Source organism: Hirundo rustica, chromosome 1 (assembly GCF_015227805.2).
Source record: "Hirundo rustica isolate bHirRus1 chromosome 1, bHirRus1.pri.v3, whole genome shotgun sequence".
NCBI classification, from domain to species: Eukaryota; Metazoa; Chordata; class Aves; order Passeriformes; family Hirundinidae; genus Hirundo; species Hirundo rustica.
The window spans coordinates 3,611,173-3,627,900 of NC_053450.1; the positions used below are offsets into that span (position 1 = coordinate 3,611,173).

The window sequence follows — 16,728 nt, forward strand, 5'->3', positions numbered from 1 at the left end:
GAGGGGCTCTTTGGGGTTTCCACTCCACCCACAGCCCCAGTTCATTAGCTCAGGCTGGGCTTAAGAGTTAGAACTCTTACAGACCCCGTATGTTTAGACAGAAAGTATAAATAAAGGGTTTTGTTTCAAGGAGCTTGTGTGCACTTTTTGTCCTTTCCCCATCCTGGGCTTCCTCAGAGGTATAGAAGTGGAATTTGCAGAATGTGCTCAGCATCTTCTGTGAGCACTGCGGGCTTTGGGATTTCATCTTGTCTCTGAAATTCTGTGTTGAACTTTGGCTGAAACTCAGGAGTTTTGCATTTCGAGACTAAATTGCTTTTTGAGTTCTGTCTGGCCTACTCTTTGGGGCTGGCTTTATTACACTGTTTACCTGGTCTCATTTAGCAGTTTTGGGCTGACACCTTGATTTTGGAGAAATGGTGATTTGTGCTGTCCCATTTTTAGGTCTGAAGGTGGAGATAACACACTGTGGACAAATGAAGAGGAAGTACAGAGTGTGCAATGTCACCAGACGACCAGCAAGTCACCAAACGTAAAGTATTTTTCTGCTTTTTAAGCATATATTTGATCTCAGGCTGGAAAAATATCTTGTCTGCCTCACTGAGGTGGGAAACATTACCTTGAAAAATGATGCTTTCTTTGGTTAATACCTTTAAATAAACCTCAAAGTATTTTCCCAATTTTGCTGTTCTTTTTGTTCTATTTTTATACTATAATGAGTATCATGGCATTTGAACCAATTGCACTGTTTTAGATCTAGGAGGGTTTTTTTGTTGGGTGGGGGGTTTTTTTCTGTCATTTGTGGATTTCTTTAAAATTAGAAGGACTATTTGTAATGTTTCCCACAACTGGAATAGAAAAGCAGTGCCAGTTGGGATCAGCCTCCTGGTGTTGCTTATTTGCAATCTCATTTTCCTCTGGTAAAAAATGTTTCTTTTTAACTACCAACCAGAGATTTGCAGATAACTTGAATATGGAGACAGTGCTTCCCATTTTTAAGGAAGTAATATAAGGAACAAAACTAAAACTAGCTTTTTACAAGGGGTTATCAGTATCCGAATCTGATATTCAGTTGTTTGGGCTTTGTTTCATCCTCCTTCAATAAGCTTAACTTGTGCCAAGAAGTGTACTGAGGGGCTGTGGGGGAAGCATTTTGCATGAAGTGATAGGTGCTTTCCATGTTTGCTTTCCAACAGATTCCCACTTCAGCAGGAGAATGGACAAACTGTTGAATGCACTGTAGCTCAGTATTTTAAGGACAGGCATAAATTAGTTTTACGCTACCCTCACCTTCCATGTTTACAAGTTGGGCAGGAGCAGAAACACACATACCTTCCTCTGGAGGCAAGTAAACCCATAGAGAATTCTGTATTTTGGGGCTGGGGGAAGGTGGTGAGAGGGGAAAAAGGGTTCAAATGTTGGCAAAATGTTTTCTGAGCAGTCAGATTTTGAGAAATTCTGTAGTGCATCAGAAAGAAAAGCCATTAGCGAAAAAAACAGTTGGACTGTGTTTGATTTTCTTTCTGTGGGGCAATTTCAGGTGTGCAATATAGTGGCAGGACAAAGATGCATAAAGAAACTCACTGACAATCAAACTTCCACTATGATTCGAGCCACTGCCAGATCAGCCCCAGACCGGCAGGAGGAGATCAGCAAATTGGTGAGTGTTTGTCGAATGTGAGGCAGGTGTAGGAATGGGCTTAATTTTGCTCACCCTGAGCAGGTGCTGACTGATGTGTTTGTGCACTGCACACAGGGTAGGAGCTTGGTTTTATACATTTTTATCATTTCAGATGCGGAGTGCGAGTTTTAACACTGACCCTTACGTCCGAGAGTTTGGGATAATGGTCAAGGATGAAATGACAGATGTGACTGGCAGAGTCCTACAGCCTCCCTCAATCCTCTATGGAGGCAGGGTATGTCCAGTGGGTTCTGTGCAGTCTGTGATGGCCTCTGTAATGTGGATATTTTAAATTAGTTGTGTTGTGTGCAGTGAGAGAGCTGTCACGGGTGTAGTGTTCAAATTTAAATTTAGGTTCTCAAAGTCCTTAAGTGTATTGGCCAATTTGCATCTCTCTCAACTGCTGTTTTATTTCTGAAAGTAAAGCTGGGTTAAAAATGCCCCTTTTTGCCTCAAACATTCTTTCATTGTGTGTTGCAAGAAGCAGCCTGTAAACAGTGGTTCAAATCAACGTGTATGGAGAAGAACAAAGACCATTTCAATTATCACTGTATATATTTGAAATTCTGCTGAAATATTCCTGAACATCTGTTTGGTTTTGAATATTCTGGGTGGAGCAACTGTGTTTAGGGCAGCTGTCTTGAGGTATCATCTCTATCAGCATGGTTTTCCCCAGAGCCATCTCTTCCTGTTTGGAATATTTACCCACAGGTTTTTATTTTACAATGGCTTTTCAGATGGCCTTTCTGACATAATCTTTCTCCTGTGATATCTTTTAAAAGCTTGAGAAACAGGATTTTCCATCAGTTATATACTGAGACTTGTTGTAAGATGAAAATTTTAATAGCTGGGTGGGATAACTTTATTTGTGGAGGCTTTTGATGAACCGCTTCAGATCATGTATTGCCAGCTGAATATAATTCAGCTGTGCACACCAGACTGGTGCCTCCAAACCCATAATGGGAGAGGATCTAGAGTTTTCTGCCTAAAATTCTTCAGATGACTGAGGCAAATTAGCTCAAACCTCCCTTCAATGGCAGGTTAAGGTACCCCAGGCCTGACCCTGATTAAGGGACTGCTTTCATGAACTATTCTGGCACCAGCAGGTTGGGGGAACTTAATGGCAGGTGAATGTTGGAAAGTCATAGTGGGGGAGGTATTGCCTTCAGCACACCCAACTCTTTGCAAAATCCATTATCAAATTCATGTATGTGGCCTGAAAAATGCCCAGAAGCTTTAGTTGTGGCTGCTAGATGAGAAGGAAGACATAATGGTAACTTCTCTAAAACATCTGTCAGTGTTTATTAAGGTAATTAACATGACCAAAATTACCTTAGCTGCTTTTTTACATCCCTTGTCCTCTAGTTAATCCATCCCAGTAATATCTGCTTCGTGGGAGAAATAAAAGTGTTGGGCAGGTCTAAGTTGAATAACTGATCACCTTTCTCAGCTTGTTCACATTTTTTCTGGAGTTGTGTGAGTGACATTGAACCACTATTTGCCTCTCCTTAGTGATGCATAAAATACTCATAGTACTTAAATGCATAAAATACTCATAGTACTTAAATTAACTTTCCCTTGGAAAGTTCACTGAGCAGTTGTAAAGTCACTGTAGGTTTTTGTTAACGTTCCATACCAAGCATGAATCTTACTTTCCATATACAATTTCTATTTGGTGCTGATAAATATGACTAAAGGCAATGATAAGCAATAGAAATGAACAATGTGTGCTTTATTTTTCACCTGGCTAAGAAGCTGTCTTGCTACAGTGATAAAATGATTATTATAAATTAGGATGGTTGGTTGTGCAGGGGAGAGAACTACCCGAGGGTATAAATCACCTGTCTGTTGGAGGGAAATAGGAGCAAAGCTAATTTTGGTTTCGCATCAATCAAGTTTTGCATTAATGTTTAATTTTTACCTTCCACTTCCAGAATAAAGCAATTGCTACACCGGTGCAAGGTGTCTGGGACATGAGGAATAAACAATTTCACACTGGAATTGAAATAAAGGTTTGGGCAATTGCCTGCTTTGCTCCCCAGCGTCAGTGCACTGAAGTTCATCTTAAGTAAGTGTGTTGTGTAACGTGGTGATTTTATCATTTATTATGGATGCAAATGCCATGATTTCACTTTTATTAAGAACATATTTTTGATTAAATTGTTTAACCTACGGCAATACATCTTCTGTCTGTGTTTTGAGTGATGTCAGTCTGATTTCAATGCTAGCATCAGGATATCCTCCAAATCAGACTTAACAAAAGCCATTTATGCTCTATGGCAGGTTTCTGAGCAGTGAGGCCTTAGGACAGAGTTTAAGATAACTGAAATGATGTAATGATAGGTGTTTTTCACTAAGTGTTTCTCAAGAGTGACAGCTAACATGTGTGTTCTCTTAGGTTCCTTTCCTGGTTATATGGAGTAGATTTATTCATGCAGAATTTCTTTGAAAGGAAATTTACTGTCCCAAACCGTTTCCTCTTCAGAGTTTATGGAATGTGCAAGTTGCTGTATTTGCCAGATGAGTAGGACAGGTTATTCTTTAAGTGTTTGAATGAAACTTTCAGGTCTGGTTTGTTCTTTGGATGGGACATGACTGTTCAAAGACTGTTGTTACAGTGACATCTGCCATTGGCTCAGGGAAGGTGTGCAGGCCCAGATCAATGTCTGATCCCTCCTTTCTTTCTCATGCAGCTGCTTTCCCTTCATGCATGGAGAAGTGCAGCCTGTGGAGCTGCCCTGGCAGTGATTCAGCTGCTCTCTGGGAGGTGAATGCACGGCAGGGATTGCTCACACCGGTGGCATTGCCATGGCAGTGTTCTTTCAGATGATTTGCCAAACAGCTTGGGAATTTTTCCCTAACAAGTGATGAGCAAACAGTGGGAATCATTCTACTGTCTATTGTGTGAGGAGGGGAGGGACTTGTTCTCTCCAGGCAAATGTCAAGAACAGGGCTGCCAGAGAACTTTGCCTTCCATGACATTGCTTCTGGTGGAAATGCTGTGTAAGCCAAGTTTTGAGAAACAGGCAGAAATCTTCAACATAATGAGCCAGAATGAAATTATTTGGGTGGCTTAGAATGAGTTTGTGTTTACCATGAAAGGACATTGCTTCATGCCAGGAAAATGTCTGCATCCCATTCCATCTTGTGACCCCTTGCTACATCTTGTTGAGCAAGTTGGAACTTGAATGCTGCTGATTCATCAGAGTAAATACCTTCAAATGCTCTAAAAGTCTTCAAAATCATCCTGCTCTACCTCTTGGGAACAGAGAGAGAACCTTTCCTCATAGGCACTGTACTTCCAGATGGGCTTTTAAAGGCTCAAACCCTGAGTTGTTTCAGACTTGAATGTTGAAATCACAGAAGGGTTTGGGTTGGAACAAACCTTACAGATCATCTTGTTCCAACCCCTCTGCCATGAGCAGGGACACCTTCCTGAAACTTCCTGTGGTCTGGCCCACACAATAACAAACAATAAGGAGTTCACTGTATTGGACCGAACCAGATCAAGGCAGTAACAAGGGGCAAAAGGCACGAGGCCAAAGGTCTTGGGTCAGGCAGGGACATTTACAGAGCCTGCTGTGGGTGGGGAGTTCAGGTGTGGTCTGAGGGAAGGGTCCAATGGGGGACAACAATTAAGAATATTAAAATCCTTGCACCAAAAATCAACCTATGATGACACAGAGAACTGAGAACTTTCCAGTAACAATTAGTATGGAGAGCATGTCAATCAGTCTCCTGCTTATGGCACTGAGAGTGGGGTTTCTCAAGGCATCTTTCCAGGCTTTTCTTCTTCCCCAGTTAAACTGCCCTCTATGCCTTCCCCTAGACCAGGCTGCTCCAAGCCTTATCCAGCCCAGCCTTGAACACTCCCAGGGATGGGGAGATGTTCTGCCACTGACTCTGCTGTAGTGAGTGCTTGTTTTTCCAGAGGAAATACCCATTTTCTTCAAGGAGCCTCAGGCTGCAGGGCTGGAGCTCACAGGCTGTCATGATTCATGCAAGTTAACAACAGGTTTGGAAGAAGCTAAATCTTCACGCCCTCTCAGTCAGTGGCACCCTGTGGTTGAAGATGAGCAATGTTTTAGACAACTCTGGGAGGGTCCCCGCTCCAACTTAACAAAAAGGGCTTTTATTAGTGAGCTCAAAAGGCTTGCAGGTGGAAGCTCTGAAGAAATGAGGTTGTTGCCATATCTGACCACTTCCATCCAAGGGTGACTCTTTTCAACAGCCTAGGAGAAGGTTTGCCTTTCCCTTCAGGATACACATTTTCTCTGGTATCTATGAAATTGTGCATTATTATGGATGCTAAAGTAATTCACTGAGACAAGTGCTAGTAAATTCTGTTGTATGTTTTCATGAAGAAAAAACGGAAGAACTCTAGCCCTTTCTGGAATGGTAAGAGATGGAATTATGTTAGAGCAGTCTATTCCAAATTGTCATTGTTGCAGTCTTTTTGCAAAGTATTTTATCCTGTATTTCCCATAGAAATAAGGTAGAATTTCCTTTGGAAATTAGGGGGGGTTTATTAATGGTGTTATTTATACAGCATATTTCCTGTCTTTCCTTCAGTGACTACACAGGCATTGTTAATTAAAGATGCACTTGGGGTTAAATTCCCAGCTTTTTGGACAGCACAACTCTGCAAGTTGAATAGGATTGTTCCGTTAAAAATACGATCAAAAATCAAGCTGGGTTTTTCCTCTGATAATGTCACGTATTTATGTGCATTCCCCAGGTCCTTCACAGAGCAGCTGAGGAAGATTTCCAGGGATGCTGGAATGCCAATCCAGGGGCAGCCCTGCTTCTGTAAATATGCCCAGGGAGCCGACAGCGTGGAGCCCATGTTCAGGCACCTCAAGAACACTTACACCGGGCTGCAGCTTGTCGTGGTCATTTTGCCAGGAAAAACACCAGTCTATGGTCAGTGAGTGGAAATGGTGCATTTCAGTCACAGTTTTGTGTGGGTTTTTGTGAGCTATCCAAGGAAGAGAGCTTTAATGCTGGTTTAACTCTATAAATTCCAGTAAGGGAATGGGCTGTAAATTAATTTTACTATTTTTCTTGTGCTGCATGATGTTTTTTATTAAGACCTAATTATTTTCAGTATGCTTTCTGTGTTTTTAATTTGCTTTTCCACATTGTCCCTGCTGGTTGCATTTGAGATTCAGGTTGTGAGAAAGCAAACACAGGGCTTGGGTGAGATTGACATCGATAGGCAGTGGATTATAATATGCTTAATAAAACTTGCTGAAAATTCCAAGTGACTGAAGAAGTAATGACTTCAAGAACTCTGTAGCATTTAGAACATCTTTGCTTACTCACACAATCTCCCTTTGGCAAAAGTGTTGAGTGAAAGGAGATTTCTGTCTATTTTTCTTATTATTTCAATTTTTAACTTGGGTTGCAAGGATACAGGTGCACAGAAAGTGAAAATTTAGCAAACTAAACTATTTTTTGGAAACAGTGACAATTAGTTCATTTTACATGGCATACACACATGGGTCTTAATATGTTTTATATAAACAATGCATTCTCTGCTCTTCCTATAGGCAGGACTGTTTGTTTTCCTGTCTTGCCTCCCTCCTTTTTTCACTTACCTTGCCCAGCTGGAGCAGCAGCCACTGTTTTTCTCCCATAGCCACATGGACTCTTCTCTGATGGATCAGACCTACCAAGCAGTTGCAGATTTGTTTTATCCCATCCCTCACCATTTTAATATAGCATAAAATAATTTTCCAACTTTACTGTTATATCTTACAAGAGGAAAAGAGATTAAGCAACTACACAAGGAAGTAGTACTTCCCCCCCCCCTCCCTTGAATTCAGCCTGCAAATGAAGTGGCTCATCTCTAATTTGTACAATAGAAATTTGGTGCAGAATGACATTTTTACTATTCCTGTTTGACATTGAAAGGGAATTCTCCTCTAGTTAACCACTGAGAGGATGTGGTACTGCTCTCTTCTTTCCTTGTCATTATCTTTAATTACTGTTATTTCTGCCCCCTCTAATCGTCTCTCCTTATTTTCTCCCTACGCTCTTCCATACCCTGCACTTCCTATACCCACACTCTTTTCTCTTCTTCCCACCCTGCTCTTTCCTTGTCCTCTTGCCAAAGAGGATGGTTCATCTTCTCTGAGCCAGTCTTGAAGCCTAGATTTCTTCTCTGAGTGTAAGAAGAGTATGTGGGTCTCTGAAAGCCTTGAAGTCTCAATTTTGTTGTTAAAAATAGGATTTGATTTAACCTTTAGAATTGTAGAGTATTTAGTGAGTTTCTTGGAGTTTTTATGGACCATTGCCTGCTAAACTGGCCACTTTTCTATGCAAGTGATAAACCTGCAGTGAAGAACTGATAAATTGTTTGGCTGAATATTGCTCAGCACTTGACTGTTAGGTTTGTGTTCCTATTCCAGTGTTTAATAATGTTTAATAATGCAACAGGTGCTCAGTATCCTAATATTATCCACATTGCCCACATCATTAGCCAAAGCTGATGATATAATGCTACAGTTGTAAAATAAGAATTAAGTAAAAAAATCCTAGTTAATATAAGCCAACGGTGCCTTTAGTTATTGCATTGAGGACCCAGTTAGGTGGAGCAGAGCAGAACTGGAGGAGGTTCTGGAGGCTGGGTGGGTTTGAGGGTAGGTTTAATTGTGTTCCTTTAAGCTTGAGCACCACTTTGCTACAATTCCAGGTGTAAGTAATTGGCACCAAATTCAAGTCTCCTCCACTGTTTGATTTGCAATGTGCAAATCTCTTTTTTTTTGTTTTTCTCATTCTGTAGCGGAGGTGAAGCGCGTTGGCGACACGGTGCTGGGAATGGCCACTCAGTGTGTGCAGATGAAAAACGTCCAAAGAACAACACCACAAACTCTGTCCAACCTTTGCTTAAAAATTAATGTCAAATTAGGAGGCGTAAATAACATTCTGCTGCCACAGGGAAGGTAAGTTGATCTTTGAAAGGGGAAGAGCGTAGGGAGAAAATTGCAAAGAGAATGTGCGTCATGCTGAGATAACTGGGAGCTTTTATCTGCAGCCATAGCACTGCAGCTGAAGACAAACTTCAGACAAACTCTTCTGGCTTCTAATAAATAGTCCTGCAAAAGTTAGGTTATGAAGACAGGAGAGGAATATTGTTTCTGTTGAAATTTATAATAAAAGCATTGTTTTAATGATCTGACCACTGAAGTACACAACTGTCACTAGAATGAAAAATCTCTTAATATTCTATTTGCCCCGAGTTTTCAAAAACAAATAGAGACCACCTGGGACAGAAGTTGCCTTTTCTTTTGGTCAACATTCTTCTCTTTGAGCCTCTTAACCGCAGTGGAGGTGTGAGCCTGCATCAGGCCATGGACTGTGCTCTCAGAATTCCTGAGTTTGCTGGTTGTGGAGCCCACTGTCTCTCAGGTGTCCTCTGCATTCAGCAGTGACATTGCCATGAAGGTGGAGTACTGGGATGGCCCTGGATGTACCAGGCTCCACAACATCTGCCCTGTGCACCTCACCTTGTCAGGGTTGTTATTGTGCTGTCCACCCTTCCAAAAGGTACCTCCAGGACTGTCACTTCTCTCAGCTGTTGGAGTCCTTCCTCAGTGGTCTTTCAGGGCATTCTGTGCTGGTGCTCCTGCATCCTCTCTGTGAACAACCCTCTCTTTTACATCCATTAAAAGCTGTTCCCAGAGAAGAAGGAGCCTTGGCTCCCTCATGAACAGCCAGTCAGTGCCTGTGTCCTGGGTCAAGGGTGGTTCAGCTGGAACCTGGAGAGCTGTAATGTCTGTGGTTTCCATGGCTGCACCACCTCACTTCCCCTCTTTGAGGCAAGGGAGAGGGAGGGCTTCCCTCCAGCTGGGAAAGAGTATTCCCTCAGCACCTGGCCTGTCTCCTCCCATACCCCCATCCAGTCTGGGTGGTTCATTTCTGAGATGGGCACTGGGACCAGGGGCAAGCTGTGGGGCAGTGCCCCCTGTCCCTGGGCAGCATCCCCAGTCTCTGGGGTAGATGTCAGGGTGGTTACCCAAGACATTCCCACCTTATCTCTAAATGCTAAATAGATTAGGCCTATCAGCAATGCCAGCCATTGTATGATATCAGCATCTAGAGAAAAAGTGGAACCCTTTGAAAGATGTTGGGGTTCATCCAAAGAAATGGGTGAAGGATTGGGGAAAAACTCCCCCCTGTATTGCTTCCTCACAATGGGCACCACTATTAATGAAACCCCACAGACATGAGCTAAGTCTGTGTTAGTTGTACAGCCATGTGTCCAAGTTCCAGAGGAAGTTTAAAATCCAGGAATTGCTCACCTCATGGACCCATTGTGCAAACTGAAATCCTTAGTCATAGGATCCATGTTTAAATAAGGAGCTGCAAATGGGGAAAATGGAGCCACAACCGTGTGCCAACCAAACCAGGGTTAGACCACATGGTGCCTAAGGAGGTTTCTGTGTTCAGCAAACAAAATTAGGTTACCCAGGAACTGTTATTCCTTTTTCACCATTTCCTCTCAATGTCTCGAGCTCCACATTGGGCACCAAAACCTCTGCTGGGTAAGGAGACAGGTGTCTCCCAAGGAAGGTGGGAATCTTCCTGGAATGGAAAAGATGAACACCTCTTCCAAATTATTGTAACTTTGGGGGCTTTCAGGCAAAGGTGTGGGTAAAGGAATAACAGTTTTTTACTAGAATATATATATAGATGGGCAAACAACAATAACAGCAATAACAAAACACAAGCAACAACATAAAATTAAAAGAATTCCAAGACACCCAGCTGTGTTTTTTGCCTTTTAAGTACAGTCCATTCATCATCTCTTGGGCAACAAAAGGGAAGAAAATTCCCTGAGAGAAAAAACAACAAAAAAAAGAAAAAAAAAAAAGAAAACAAAAAAAAAAAGAAAACAAAAAAGCCTAATCCCCAACATTACCTTCCCATTTCTTTTAAAGGTCTGCAAACAGATTAATTTATCTCCATAACTATTAAACCATTCTCCCACACACCCACGAAAGAAATTACGGTGGCCCAAGGTTTCCTGTTTGAAATGGTTTCATTAAGGAATAGAGTTGAAGTTTAAAACTTGTGTTGTATTGCTTTGGTGCTCCTCTCTTGGTGCAGTGGTTTAGTATCTTAACCTAAAGATTTGTTTAAAACTTTCAAGCTCAGTTTTTTAAAAAAACTACTTTGCAAATAATAACTTTGATACCTATTATTTTTGGACTTCCTTCCCGAGACCCTTTTTTATTTGGAAAAATATTTTTATTTGTGGCATCTACGTATGTGCACAGTCCTTTAATTTTCTCAGGTGCCATTTGTTACTAAGGGATCAACTTTTACTCCCTTCTGTGGTCCAGTTGATAAAAACTGCAATTCTTCAAGTTAGAAAAAACTAGATATATTTTTAAACTAATTTTTAATTAAGAGCAACAATTAGCTGTGTTTTAAAAATCTGCCTAAGTATTTAGCATGAGAACCTTAATCAGGATTTTTCAGTACTGCTGCAGGACAAGTGACCAGCTCTGATCAGATGCCAGTTGCTAATGAATTCACTGCAGGAGCACGGAGTGCTGTTTATTTGAGTTTTAATGTGCTTTATTAAGCATAAGTCTTGCTGCTTCTACAAATTTCCCTTCTCTTTGCCAGACCCCCAGTATTCCAGCAGCCTGTCATATTCCTTGGTGCAGATGTAACTCACCCACCAGCTGGGGATGGGAAAAAGCCTTCCATTGCTGCCGTGAGTAAATTGTGTCCTGGTCTTTCACCCCAGCTCCCTCCTGCTGCTCAGCTCTAATGCAATTTATTGCTTTCAATCCTTTTGTGGTCCATTGCTTCTGATTGCCTAATTATAGCATTATAAATTATTTTTTCTGCAGGAATTTATTGAAACTTCAGAGAGCTTGCTCTGATGCTAATTACTTAAATGTGTTTATTAACTTGTAAAATGCCTGTGATGCTGATACACAGAGGAGCTTTTCTGGGAGCTGATATTTATCAGCAGCCTGATAATGAGCTGGTGCATGTTTAAATCTGCTTTTTCAGCACTTAGAAATGTTCAGAATTTCTTCATTGCTGATAGGGAACTAGGCTGGCTCAGCTGTGGTTTCTGGGGACTCAAGCTTCCAGAAAACACAAAATGTGCAGTAATCTCTTGGAAATGTATTTCTTAAATACAGGGAACGGTCTTTAGCTTGTGTTATGCCAAACACCCGAAGTGGCTGCTCAGGATTGTTTAATAATGAAGATTTTTGGTGATGTATCTGCTTAAAAATGTGTGTCCAGGGAAAACCAGGTGGAGATGTGCTCACTTCTTTAGGTTTTTTGTTTGTTTAAGTCCCATGCCATTTTTACAGGCTAAGGATGTTAACATTTCATTGACAGAAAAATCCCTTCCCTTGATGAAGGGTGTGGATATTTCTGTGGTCCATCACCATTTTCAGTTTGATGGATCCAGAAAAAGGGCTTGGTGTCTGAGTTCCAACTCCTGTGCTGCAGTCTGAACTAACTTCATGGTTTCATGGTATCAGTGCTCCAAACTGTATTTGAGTTTTTGCCTGTAGGTGCAAACAGGAGGTGAGTCTTTCAGATTTCAAACAAGTTTGCTCTTTCAGCAGGCTGTGCTGCCACAGGTGGATTAAACCCAGAGCTGTTTCCAAGCACATTTTAATTTCAAATGCATTTTTGCCAGGCCAGCCACTCATTGTGCAAGATGCCATTAAAGACAGTGCAGTTATCTCACGAAATACCTTTATTAAAGTGCTTTCTGGTCTGATGCTAAGCATGTTTCCCCAGGTTGTAGGAAGCATGGATGCTCATCCCAACCGTTACTGTGCCACTGTGAGGGTGCAGCAGCACCGCCAGGAAATCATCCAGGATTTGGCTGCCATGGTCAGGGAGCTGCTTATCCAGTTCTACAAATCAACGAGATTCAAACCAACTCGCATCATCTTCTACAGGGATGGTGTTTCTGAGGGGCAGTTCCAACAGGTAATATTTATCTTCTGGAAGTTCTGATGGTGTAGTTTTGTGGTAGTAATGGAATTTTACAATTCCACCTTGATCTCATTGGAGTTATAAGAAGTATAACTTCAACGAATCTTCCCTGTTGGATTCTAACCAAGCAGGCAGGCAGAAGTGTTTCCATATTTTTCATGTGCTTTTGAAAATACTTTTCCCCTTGAAAATATTTCCCCTTACAGAATTATAAGTGAAAAGTGTAGTTTTAGCACTCAAGTTATGTTCCACATCTGTTTCCTATTTAGGATACATTAGTCAGATTGTATCCCATAGAACTTGGGTAGTAAAGAAAAATTAATTTTTTTTTAAAACAAGGATTAATAAATACTGGATTTTCACAGTCATTTTTATTCCTGTTAAAACTCATCAGATACTTTGTCATATTTATTTTGTTTGCTTGCTAGCACCATATTTTATGAAATATTTTTCTATATATTTAAAATACATTTATAGACAGTTTCTTTTCAGTATTTATGCATGTAAATAAAAGATACAGAATTGAGCCAGCTTCTCAAAATCCAGGAGGAAGAGAGGAAAGGTCACTTGCTAAACTTGAATTGTTAAAATAATCTTTGTACAAACTTTTGATATATCCTCTTTTCAACTGTCACAGTTTTTTACTGAATTTTTAATGTACAATTAACCCACATTCCAAATCATTGCTTTTTTGGTTTGTTCCACTTTCCTTATTATTGTCCGTAGTCCTGCATGGGACTGCATAAATCTAGGAAAGAGCAGCTGAGCACTTCTGGATTTTATCCCTTGTTCTAGTCTGAAAAATAATTAGTCTGTTGTATTCAGCAGCCTAATTAAATGTGCATTTGTATTTGGTAGTTAAAAAGTTTTTGACATGCAGGTTATTAGTCCGAGCCTCGTGCTTGGAGCTGAACAAATATGAAAGTAGCTCTCTCCTGGCTCAGGAAACTGCTGAAGTAATTTGCCCTCATCAGGAGAAGAAATTAAGGTTTGGTCCTGAAAGCTTTGGCATCTGATTACTCTGAGTGACAGCACAGGAAGGAACATGATAAATTATCTGTGGATAAATGAAAGAAAGCTGTAGAGTGATAAGAGTGATTTGTATGATGGCAACAGTTCATGTTGCTCACACCTCTCTCTGTGTGTGGCTCAGGTTCTCCACCACGAGCTACTGGCTATCAGGGAGGCTTGCATCAAACTGGAGAAGGATTATCAGCCTGGCATCACATTTATAGTGGTGCAGAAAAGGCACCACACCAGACTCTTCTGCACGGATAAAAACGAACGGGTACGTTCTCACTGAGACCCCCCAGACGTCCAGCAGGCAGCCAAAGTCACCAATTACTGTTTATTTGTGGTACTTGCTGGGAGGGGATGAGACCCCCCAAGCTGATTTTTGGGACTTTCTGTGTGAAGAGGAGAGTCCCCATGAGTGTTGCTGAGAATGGAGAGTTCCCCATGGCACAGCTCTGCTCACAGGTTGGGCTTTCCACGTTCTTTTTCCTTCTGTCAGGCTTCTCTGTGGGAGCACATGGAGCCCACTAGGCTTCAAGGCAATAATTAGTAACTCCCAAAGCTGACATGAAGGTGGTTGTTATATTAATAAGTGCTGTGATTACAGATGTTAAATTGTGTGAAAGTAAAGAGTATTTTGATGTTCTGCTTCGAAGAGATTTTGACGGAAGAGGTGGTCTGTCTGACAAGGAAGGATTGTCCCCCTGCAGGTATAAACAGGAAAAGATACTCCTGTTCTTCCTGTTCTAGAGTGGGAAGGTGAAAAGAATTTGACAAATCAGTTGCAGGAACTTCTTTTTACATTATTCAGAAAAACAAATCTTTCTAGGTAATTTCTAAGAAGATTTTGCAGCTTTTCTCTTTTCTTCTTTCTCAGCAGTAGGGACATTCTAGATTTTTAGTTGGAACAAAATTACAGTTTTACACATTCTTTCTTCACTTTCTGCTTTTTATAGATCTTTTTCTTGTGTTTGTTTTCCTGACCATACAGCTGGAAAGAAAAAACCTCTTTGTGTTGTGCCTCAGTGTCTTTTCATTTCCTGTTTACACAGGTTGGAAAAAGTGGAAACATTCCAGCTGGTACCACAGTGGACACAAAAATCACCCACCCCTCAGAGTTTGACTTCTACCTGTGTAGTCATGCTGGGATTCAGGTAAGACATTTTGTGTGGCATTGTAACTTCTGAACTGTTAATGTTTGTACTAAAGCTACTTTATCTGATGGCTTTTTGTCAGATCTGAGCTTTTCAAGATGAAAAGTGCATTTCAGTGTGATCATTTAATTTCAGAGGTGAAATTTTGGGAAACACATCCCTATCAAAAAAGGGGAAGGGATTAATTTGATAGGGAGCAAGGAAGGAGGTTATTTACCTTTCGAAGGAAAAATTAGCTGAAGTGTGTACAACTGCTGCCTGTGGCTTTTGAGGGAGCGGCCGTTTCGCTGCAGTTCCCCTGCAGAGGTGGAAGCTCAGGAGATGTTTGGGAATGCTGATGAGCTGTGTGATCTGGCTCCAGGGAACAAGCAGACCTTCCCACTACCACGTGCTCTGGGATGACAATCGCTTCTCGTCGGACGAGCTGCAGATCCTCACCTACCAGCTGTGCCACACGTACGTGCGCTGCACGCGCTCCGTCTCCATCCCCGCACCGGCGTATTACGCGCACCTGGTGGCCTTCAGAGCCAGGTACCATCTGGTGGACAAAGAACACGATAGGTGAGTTCAGAGTTTTGAATCTTTGCAGCATCGCAAGGCGGGGGGCTTGTTGATTCAGGGATCAGTGGTGTCCTCAGCAGTTCCAGGGTGGATTTGCTCTCACCAGTGAATTATACTGGTGACGTTCCTGTACATGCTGTTTTCTGTTTCGGAACCTCAGTGGTGCTTCAAGGTTAATTAACGTTTGACCATTCTTTTCAGAAGAAACTAATCATAGAGAAATGTGTGCAAGGAGAGGCAGATTAAATAGGGCGTCTCTTCCCCCCTCCAACCGGTTGGTTTTTGTTTCCCCCCCTCCCTTCTCTTTCAGTGCTGAAGGAAGCCACACTTCTGGCCAGAGCAATGGCAGAGATCACCAAGCACTTGCTAAGGCAGTCCAGGTGCACCAGGACACGCTGCGCACGATGTACTTTGCTTGACATGTTTTAATGTTCAGCGGCTCCGGACTAGGCAGAGTTGGATTCACCAGACCAGCTGCACTTAAACCAACAGATGCCCCACCCCAGGCACAGCCAACAATGAGTGATGCATCTTTATTCCTTTCTTTCCCATTTGCAAGGAAGCCTTCCGTCCAGAATTTCAGACTTGATCACAAACTGCATTCGCGTACCAAACCCCGCTGTTGTCGGAAATGTGGTTTGCCAAAAATCTCTGAGCTGCTTGGTATCAAACAGACCCAGATTTTATAATTAAATCAAGAGCTGCAATCTCAGGGCTTAGGGAAGAAAAACAAAAAACCAAACCAACAACCCAACCCACAAAACTCTCCATTCAGTTTGCTGTTCACTGAGTTGCTTTTGATAATTTGGAAAGATCTGATTCATACTAAAGTTTGATTAGCTAAAACGCTGTGAATCAGCCTTTAGTACAAAGGAAAGCAAAGCATTTTTTGAGTTTTTATGAAGCCTTGATTATTCTAGATGCATTTACAAAATTTTTATTTTCAAAATAAGAGCGTGAAAAAATTCCGGTTTCTAAATGTCTTATAAAGATTATTCTCAGATTATTCTCTGCGTGTCTAAGGGCAAATGTATTTTCTGAAGCTTGTTCTTGAATGTTTTTTATTGTGCTGCATTTTGAAATGTTTTTCATAGACTAAAGATAAATTAAAAAAAAAAAAAAGAAAAAAAAAAAAGAAAATTAACCTGTACCTAAGCTTTTAATAGCTCCAGTTAGATTGGCAGAAGAAAATGTGCCATTTAAAAAAAATTTGTAAAGCTTTTTTTTGAAATCATACTGACAGCTAACTTTAGGATTTGTCATACAGGACTGTGACACTTGCTTTCCAAAGTCTCTAAAGAATACGGGTCTGTGGTGATAAATACAGTACAA

General features: G+C 41.3%; 1 protein-coding gene across 1 annotated transcript in view; it reads left to right on the forward strand.

Moving 5' to 3' along the window:
• AGO2 (argonaute RISC catalytic component 2) overlaps positions 1–16,508 on the forward strand; it is a 45,871-nt gene extending 29,363 nt beyond the window's left edge. The window contains exons 7-19 of the mRNA XM_040057664.2: positions 445–532; positions 1,197–1,344; positions 1,541–1,660; positions 1,794–1,916; positions 3,616–3,749; positions 6,420–6,604; positions 8,469–8,628; positions 11,321–11,411; positions 12,467–12,661; positions 13,821–13,955; positions 14,734–14,835; positions 15,197–15,396; positions 15,707–16,508. Of these exons, the coding sequence (XP_039913598.1) occupies positions 445–532; positions 1,197–1,344; positions 1,541–1,660; positions 1,794–1,916; positions 3,616–3,749; positions 6,420–6,604; positions 8,469–8,628; positions 11,321–11,411; positions 12,467–12,661; positions 13,821–13,955; positions 14,734–14,835; positions 15,197–15,396; positions 15,707–15,815 (1,790 nt within the window). The 3' untranslated portion in view covers positions 15,816–16,508. The remainder of the gene's footprint in view (positions 1–444; positions 533–1,196; positions 1,345–1,540; positions 1,661–1,793; positions 1,917–3,615; positions 3,750–6,419; positions 6,605–8,468; positions 8,629–11,320; positions 11,412–12,466; positions 12,662–13,820; positions 13,956–14,733; positions 14,836–15,196; positions 15,397–15,706) is intronic.
• The last annotated feature ends 220 nt before the right edge of the window (positions 16,509–16,728 follow it).